This window comes from Tarenaya hassleriana, unplaced genomic scaffold (assembly GCF_000463585.1).
Source record: "Tarenaya hassleriana unplaced genomic scaffold, ASM46358v1 Cleome36, whole genome shotgun sequence".
In the NCBI taxonomy this organism is placed as follows: domain Eukaryota; kingdom Viridiplantae; phylum Streptophyta; class Magnoliopsida; order Brassicales; family Cleomaceae; genus Tarenaya; species Tarenaya hassleriana.
Window position 1 is genome coordinate 497,643 of NW_010966665.1, and position 9,126 is coordinate 506,768.

A 9,126-nucleotide genomic window follows, 5' to 3' on the forward strand; every position below is an offset into this window, starting at 1 on the left:
GAAGTTGAGATATTCGATCTAAGAATTCGAGAGATTCAATCTTTAATTATACACGAAACTCGACAATAAAAAGATTATTTTTTATAGGATGCCTTGATTTTTATTTTTCACAATCAACACTACAAATTTATATATCTCGGTTAGTGATTAATAGGTTTGGAGAATTATCGTAATAACAAAATATAAAATCCGGGTGTTGATTACAATTTCGTTATATTTTGAACTAGATGGTTCGAGATATGATCTCAGAGAGTTTCCAAAGAGTGTGGTGAATAATATATAGCCTTAGGTTTTATGTGCACTGAGAATCATAAAACAAAAATCCAATGGAGCTAATTCAACCTTCTTTGAATTTTGCGTTCCCCTTTTCTATTTGCAGAATCTTTAATTTATTCGTTTTATTGCCCTTCCCTCTTCCCCTTTTGTATATTCCTTTACTTGAGTACCATCTATTATTATTCATTTTACGCATGTGCATGTGCAGTGAGAAAAAAACATTCATTCTCATGAGCTCTCGACATGGAAAATGCCACTGAAAATGGACCCCCGAACAAGAAAAAAACTTGTTATGGTCCTCCCTCAAGAAAATCTAATTGACGACAAGCCATTGGAGATGCTAAAGCCGGTCGAATATTTCGAGGGTGCTGTGAATTTTATACTTTCTTATGACAATTATAAAATCATTGGTTGAATATTAGGTCTTTGACCTCAAAATCGACCGTTCGAAACATCTTAGCCTTCTCAACTTGTCAATTATGGATAATTTAGATTGTTTTATATCTCTGGTGTGATTTGTTTTCTATTACAACGAAAATGATATTTTACCCATGCGCACCCGAAGACAGTGGATGTGCATTCCTACTTTGTAAAAAAATAAAATCTTGGTCCTCAGAATAATACACAAGATGGGTCCACGCAAAACAACTATGGTTGTGTTTATTTGTAGAGATCACACTCATTGTCCATAACCTCTAAAAAAACGTTATTAAAAAGAATAGAAGGTTCAATTTACGGACAAAAAGAAAGATACCCATATGCTTAGTCTCCCTGTTTTGTTGCATTTAGTTCTCAATGACATCGATGCAAATTGCCGGTTTCGGAATTCCAATACAAGCAAGTGTGGAATCTGGTGCTTAAACCTTTAGAGTTCATGGATGAGAAGTGTTTTCATTCTTGGAGGTCGAATTCATTGTGTATTCTCTCTTTCACCGCTTTGTATTTCCATGATTCATATCGCTGTTGTTTTCATGTAATGTGATTTTAATTGTGATGCTAATTAATACAAAACCAAACCGAGTTCCGTTTGGTATTAATTGGGTATTAATTGGTCGGTAGAAATTTGAATAGAACCACATGTTCTTCATGAATCAATACAAAAAAAAAAAGATTTCTATTGTCGTATATTGATTCATAAAACATATAATTTTTTATAACGACATATTTGTTAATTAGATGTTGGGATATTATCATGGTTATGCCAAAAAGTTTTTATTCCAATTGCAGATAATCTTTACGAATATATTGGGCATTAATTACTGTAGCAAGATCCGGTCTAAGATTCTATAAAACAGTGGTTACATATATATATATATAACATATGTATATATACCTGAGAGTTACAAGAAAATGAAAGACAAAGTTGAGTGGTGTCGTGTTTTGTAATGATAAGAGTCAAAAAGAGATGGGAGATTTCATGATTTGAGACAGATATTTGATTCAAATTGAAGTCAAGCCCACTAAATTAGGCTTTCAAAATCTTTGTGTCAAATTGGACAAGACACCACACTCATTCCATAGAATTTTATGAACTTTGGATTATAACCAACCACTCATTGCACCTGAAATTAATCATTTCAACAATAATAAGGGACTATACGTTATGCGAATGGACCGCCAGAGACTTGGCATAAAGGAAATTTTGTGCAATGGACACACCAAGATTCGTTGAGGAGAAAGATGAGGAAAGCTGACAATCTTTTGCCGGTAGAGAAAAAAATAAAGACAGAAGATTTTGTAGAGAGAGAGACCAAAGTTCGAATGTCACGTGGATTAATAGGTTTACTACATGCAATGAACGATGCATAATTTTATTATAACTGAATACCATCCAACTATAATTTATTTTAAAACTCAGTTAATTTAATTGTAAAATGTACATGAATATATTCGCAATCCCAAAATAGCATCATATTTGTAACCAAATGTTTCAGTTAAATAAGTTCGTGTAACTTAAAATTGAGATTTTTATTTCAAGATGCGTAATATACAATTTCAACCTATTTTTTGAGAGAGAGGGAAAAAAAAAAGCGTTGATGGGCCGGATTTGGTTTGTCAAATTGGGCCTAAGCCCATAAAATTACGTGAAACCAACCTCTCTTCGATCTGAGAAGAGATTTTCAAACTCTTCACTCTCCTCTGTTTTCTCCCTCCTTCTACAGCAAACCCTTTTCGCTATTGATTCTAGGGTTCCGTTCCGTTGTAATCACTTCATCAAATCGGTGTTGGCGGGAGAAACTTCCCGTTGGTTCTAGGTATTTTCTTTTAAACCCATTTCCCCTTTCGGATTCTTTTTCCCGTTTCTAGTTGGTTGGTTCCCGATCGATTGGAGATTGTTGGCGATGCGCTGTTTCTGGGTTTTTGTTCATCTGATTATTTTGTTTTCTTTTGGATTTCAATGTCAACCTTTGGTTCCGTTGTGGTTATGCTACTTCAGTTTCTCGGGAAACGGGCGTATAAAATCTCAGTCGGGTTCGTAGTTTTGGCTTATCATTGTTTACGAGCTTAGTTTATGTCTTTTGACTTTAAGCCACAATTTCAATGGCAGAAGGTCTTTTCCTTTCTCACCCACTGGTACGAAGTGTTAGAATTCGTTTCTGGGTGTACATTCTTGTCATGGGTTTCTTGTGTTTCACATTCCATTTAGGTTTATACTTAGAAATTAACGGTTTTTATCTGATCATTCAGCTTAATCATCTGAAACTATGTTAGTATTCACTTATGTCATGTCTGATCTGATAGGAAGAATACGTTCCTTTTTTTCAATTTTTCTCAGGAGGAAGCTATGAAAGTCAAGATCTTGCGTATCCTTCTCTTCGTTTACTCGGCTTTATCATTGATAATCATGATGCAGCTGTAGTGAGACGTAGTTAATTGGCGTTTAAGCATCCAAAATCCATTTTTCTTTGTCTATGGCCTCATAAAAGATTGGAAATGTACTCCCTCCAGCAAGCACGTTTTGCTCTTTCTTTATACGGAATACAATTTTGTTTGATTGAATAAAGATGGGTTTCTTAAGTCATTGTCAGGGATCTGTGTTATCAGTTCTCTGTTTGTGTAGAAGCTAGACTGTATGGGTGCGATATTCTTGCAATTTTTTCAGTACCGTTTCAGATGAATCTGTTTTTGCGTTTTCTTGACCATCTATGCTACGGGTTTCTCATGGGGTTAATGAACAGAGTGAGTCCCTTTCTGCTTCATGATCTGCTGTCTCTTCTACTACACGATCGCAGTTCCGACATCAAACTCTCACGTTATGGAGTTGCTCCTTTAAAGTTTAAACTCATTTTTCTCATTGCAACGCATTGTGGGCTGCAGATGGCAAGCGGTTGGGTCATGGACGTGGGATGCCCAAGACGAGACGTGTGGGATATGCCGGATGGCCTTTGACGGTTGTTGTACTGACTGTAAACTTCCCGGGGACGACTGCCCTCTTAGTAAGCTTCCTCCTTTCTCGTTTTTCTGCTGTATATAGCTCTCGGTCAGATAAGATCATTTGGTGCTGAAACTGTGTTAAGCTTTTTCTGAGTTTTGGGAGAATCTACCTGTTTAAGACTGTTCTTCATTTGATTCGTACATGGATCCCCTGCTGTAAATTTTTTTTGTTTGCAGTTTGGGGTGCTTGCAACCATGCCTTTCATCTTCACTGTATTTTGAAATGGGTGAACTCGCAGACGGGCCAAGCACACTGCCCCATGTGCCGCAGAGAATGGCAATTCAAAGGGTAAGTAATGGAGTTTTTTTGTTGTTCCGGCCTCGTGTCGTGCCTGTACTGTACCTATCAACATTATCTGATCCGAGAGTCTCAGAGTTTGGCTGGCTGATTCCTCGAGTTGTATGGATCATTGAGACGCGTAACGAGTAGTGTGAATGAATCGAATCTTTCATGTCCCGGAATGTTCGAAACTGTTTCTCTAACCAACCTGCTATACATATTGATGAAACAGTAGTTGAAGTTCTGCTGCCTGGAGATGGATGGATGGGGTGAAGCTCCTCGTGTAATACAGGTAACTAGTGCTTCTCGTTTTACACGTTGAGTGATATTTTTAGGGTTATCGTCAATGGGTTGAGTTTAATGTGTATTTGGATAAGCATTGGCCATTGAGATGTTAAACACATGATTATTATGTGGGTATTGGTAAGTGTGGTGGTCCTAAGATTCAAATCTCAAGGAAACTTGATTAGCAATAACAATTAATGAAACATTGACTCAACGACAACAAAGGGTAAACTAGACATTGAAGCGTAAGTAAAGATTGATCCGGAGGAAAACAACATGTTCATGGCCGCACATCTGTTCCTTGAATGGAGATGATCAGTTCTTGGTGATGGCGTAAACAGCATATATGATCCCAGGAAGGTACCCAAAGAGTGTAAGCACCAGACATATCCAAAACTCCGCCTGCAATATAACTCATCCATTCACACATACATACACATATACATACATATCTATATATATATATATATGTCAAAACCAAATAACGAAGAAATAAACTAGAAAGTGAAAACCTTTAATGGGTCATGCAGAGAATAGACCTTACGAATAAAAAAAATGATTTTTTTTTTTGGCATAGATTTCCGAGTATAAGCGACCGTACCTTGCAGCCGTATTTGAGGAAGACGCCGAGAGGAGGCAAGAGAATGGCGACCAGAATGTCTATGCATGTCGTTGTAGATTCGTTTGCCATCTTCTTCTTCTTCTTCCTTGTTCGAGTTTTTTTTTTAAGCTCAGACCTCGTTTTCACTCTGAGTTTTCGTCGAAAGATCGTGTGTGTGTGTGTATATATATTGATGAGCCACGTGGCGCTTTCCCCTTCCGTTGGCCTTTTTCTTGGCGGTGCTCTTCATATTCATAAATTCGTTTTCACGTGGCGATCCACGTTGGATGAGGAGTGCTTTGTGTCTTAATTAGTTTATGGTTAAGGCGTTGAGCATTTCATTTAAAAGTATTTTAGGACCCGATCGATTCATGTTTTAAAATCTAGATTTTCAGATTCATGTTTTAAATTTTAGATCTTCAAAATAAAATACCTTTTGAGGCTATATTCATGCATCAATTACTCTGCCTAGATCCAAGAATTAACTATTAATTGAATGGAAAACATGCTTTGTATCCCATGTTATATATATTTATTTGTTTTTTTAATCATGTTGTTCGCCAAATGAACCATTTATTTAAGATAAATTAAAAAAAAAAAGATCACATGGATCCAGGAATGAAAGAACATGTCTTGTGATTATGGAATAAGTTATTAGTTATGATTTAATTCCAATTATAAACAAAGCTAAGAAAGCTTAGTTGTTTGGTATATATCTTTAGGGCAAATAAAATATCTCATTCCTTTTTATTACAGTGTTTTCGGGCTGTCATCATATGTTCTTTGCGGACAAAGTTGCCATCTTTTACATTAATCACTCCGACCAATTGAATATTACACTAATTGATTAAAATTTATGAAAATTCAAAAGTATTTTAAAAAAATGTGGCCGACACTAATAACCGTGGCGTTTGAATTGTGATTTGAAGACATAATTTATTAATTTTATGAGCTATAATTTTGAATCAATTAGTCAGATAAATATAATTATGTCACATATATATATATATGTATGTATATTCTCGTACCGATGCTATGGCCAAATCGGCCTACAACGGAGTCTTATTTCAATAATGGGCCAAACGCAAGACCCAATAAACCGAAACTTTAGTTACGTATTCATTTGGGTTTTTTAAGACCAAAAATATGTGGGCCTTTGGGGCCATATATATATATATATATATATATATATATATATATGCATTTGATGATAGCAAAAGATGAATTATTAGTGTTAACGAATATAATTGGTCTTTGGTAAACTTCAGTTTAATCATAGATAGTTTTTTGTTTTCTGTTGGTTCAAATCCTTAAATAACCGCATTAAGAAATCATGAGTTTTCCACCACCATCCAATAGTAGCCAAAGCAAAAAGAATCCAAAGAACCATTTTATTAAAGTGCACAAACGGAAGCTGAAAATCTAAAAATAAAAAAATAAGCACGGCCCCAAATTAAACATAAATTGACGAAAAATAAATAAATGATAGAGAGCCAATGAGGGGTCGACAAATATATCACGTGCGCATAATGAAATTGGATGGGAAAAGGGGAAAGCGAAACCTATCATCAAGACATAAAAGAAAAGCAATGGGGTTAGTAAGTTTAAGACAAGAAAACCAGAACAAGATTAATGAATATATATATTATGTTCATTAATCATGTTTTACTTGTAAACGGGACAAAAACCCTTTTTCATAATTAGTTTAAACGAAGGTGGACATCTTGGTTTCTGTTCAGATTAGGTTATATTCGAATTCGATTATTTCGATCGTAGCAACCATTCTTCTTCTTGTTCATATGACTCGTTTTCTCCCTATACCACTCCGTAGTATTTATAATTGAATTTTGATGATTATTTGGTTAGAGATCAGATTAGAATATGTATCTATATATGTAAATTTATATATACGGACTTAGTAGTTAGAATTGTCTTATATGGACCATTTGCCTGTGGATGTACATAATGCAAAACAGACGAGGTGTGCGAATGGCGCATTTTAGACCCAATGATCTTTTAAAAACAATTTTTAATGAATTTTTTTGAGCTACAAACGAACCACATTAATCAAATTCATTAATAACATGACATCAAGACATTGATATATATACATATATATATATGTATGTATGTATTGGTCGATATTAAGTTTTGTCTTGTTTTACATCATATAGTAAAATACACATGCATGCATCGTTCGAAAAGACTCAAATCCGTTATACACGTTACAATTTATATTCACCACTCTCTCTCTCTCTATATATATATCTCTATATATATATATATATGCCAATTTAATTGCTTAGTTCTGATCAGCAAAATTTAGTATCTTTTATTTATAATCAAAATAACATTTATATGAGAGTTTTAAATTAATTATAATAATAAATAATTCTAAATACATATTTTCGTATTTGATAAGATTTTCATCGTACGATATATCTTATAAATTCTTCAATATCCGGCCAAAAAAAAAAAAAAAAAAAAAAAAAAAAAACCTCTAATGCTCATATGGAAAAACTCAAAAGAGGGGTCCAACCAATTTAAATTTAATTTACGAAAAGATTATAAAACAAAAGAGATAACGCCACAAATTCAACAATCACACACACACGCACACACAAAATACTCTCTCGTATATCGATTTCTCCATAGCTCTCCGACTTTTTCCTTCGTTCCCCCACAGTTCCTCTTCCTCTTACCTTTCCTTACCCTTCAGCCCCGCGAGCGACATATACTGAAAGATCATATCTGAATTTCCCTGCTTAATAAGCTTCTTTTTGCTTATCTTGTTATTGAGAAAGTCAACGCAAATACACACACATACACACATATATATATGGGGAGGCATCCTTGTTGTTATAAGCAGAAACTGAGGAAGGGCCTTTGGTCTCCTGAAGAAGATGAGAAGCTTCTCAATCATATTGCAAAATATGGACATGGCTCTTGGAGCTCTGTCCCTAAACTTGCAGGTTTGGTCTCAACAATGCCCATTTGTTTTACTGCTAATACATACATACATATATATATATATATATATAACATATAAAATCTTACAGTTGCATCCGAAATTTTTGTGTTTGAAACAGGTTTACGAAGATGTGGAAAGAGCTGTAGACTAAGGTGGATAAACTACTTGAGACCGGACTTGAAGAGAGGAGCTTTCTCTCAAGAAGAACAGAACTTGATCATTCACCTCCATGCCTTGCTTGGGAATAGGTAAAATGAATTTGCCTTCTTTATTGGATTATGAATTTTGCTAAATAATTTTATCAACGAAACCGCAGGTGGTCTCAGATAGCGAGTAGATTGCCGGGAAGAACGGACAACGAGATCAAGAACTTCTGGAACTCCTGTCTTAAGAAGAAGCTAAGGCAAAATAAGGGCACTGACCAAATTGTTAATAAACCGCTAAACGAGCTTCAATGTGATGTCTCCACCGATCAACGGAAGCAGACATCGCCAGAATCCAGACCATCTTCATTATCCAGTCAACCGAATCTCGTAGACACCTCGGTAAAGTCAACATTCTCGATGAACCCACATGAAAACTCGACGGTCTCACACTCTGGTCTACGGTGGTTTTCAACGATGATGGCTCCAAACCCATTTTTTGGCTTTGGTTCAAGTTCAAGCTCAAGCCCTTCTTCCATGGCGATTCCGAACTTCAGTGTTCCAAACAACTGGGAACTGAACTCTACTTCTGTTCAATCGCAGAGAAACGGGAGCATCAGTAGCTTCTTTGGTAACACAGTGACAAAGATGAGTCCGGTGGAAGACATGAACTGGGCGGCAGAGTTTCTCCATTACACAACACAAAACCAAAGCTCACAAGACGTTTTCATGGCGGAAGTGAAACCAGACATATAACATCACAAATCGTCATGGTTCAAGAACCCAGTATAACTGGACAAGAAACCAACATCAAGAAGCTGCACCGCAGGGTTCTGCTGATGACGTGTACGGTAAAGATCTACAGAGACTTACGATGGCGTTTGATCAAGCGGCTTAGATCGAGTTTGATGTTAATATGCGTAGAGTCTATAATCAAAGGTAAGCTTTCTTCGTTTCATTCCCATCCGTACGGGTTTACTGTAAATATGTAAGCTTTCTTCGTTTCATTCCCATCCGTACGGGTATTTTCAGGTGTGAAAGTTTTTGCTTTTGATTTGCTATATATGAATTCGTTCTTTATTATTATTATTATTATGAACTTGTTAAATTTATATATATATATTTATAAAATTGA

General features: G+C 35.5%; 3 protein-coding genes across 3 annotated transcripts; 2 read left to right on the forward strand and 1 right to left on the reverse strand.

The window, feature by feature from the left end:
* Nucleotides 1-2,399: 2,399 nt before the first annotated feature.
* Nucleotides 2,400-4,433, forward strand: LOC104822520 (anaphase-promoting complex subunit 11-like). Its single transcript, XM_019203514.1, has 4 exons — nt 2,400-2,531; nt 3,595-3,713; nt 3,889-4,000; nt 4,224-4,433. The coding sequence occupies exons 2-4, from the start codon at nt 3,656-3,658 to the stop codon at nt 4,228-4,230; spliced, it is 177 nt and encodes a 58-aa protein (XP_019059059.1). The 5' UTR covers nt 2,400-2,531; nt 3,595-3,655; the 3' UTR covers nt 4,231-4,433.
* A 10-nt stretch (nt 4,434-4,443) lies between these two features.
* Nucleotides 4,444-5,115, reverse strand: LOC104822288 (hydrophobic protein RCI2B-like). Its single transcript, XM_019203513.1, has 2 exons — nt 4,878-5,115; nt 4,444-4,678 (listed from the first exon to the last, which is right to left on the reverse strand). Exons 1-2 carry the CDS (start codon nt 4,965-4,967, stop codon nt 4,592-4,594), a joined length of 177 nt encoding a protein of 58 aa, XP_019059058.1. The 5' UTR covers nt 4,968-5,115; the 3' UTR covers nt 4,444-4,591.
* Nucleotides 5,116-7,488: 2,373 nt separating this feature from the next.
* On the forward strand, nt 7,489-9,077 carry LOC104822289 (transcription factor MYB86-like). Its single transcript, XM_010553444.1, has 3 exons — nt 7,489-7,849; nt 7,967-8,096; nt 8,165-9,077. Exons 1-3 carry the CDS (start codon nt 7,717-7,719, stop codon nt 8,745-8,747), a joined length of 846 nt encoding a protein of 281 aa, XP_010551746.1. The 5' UTR covers nt 7,489-7,716; the 3' UTR covers nt 8,748-9,077.
* Nucleotides 9,078-9,126: the final 49 nt, after the last annotated feature.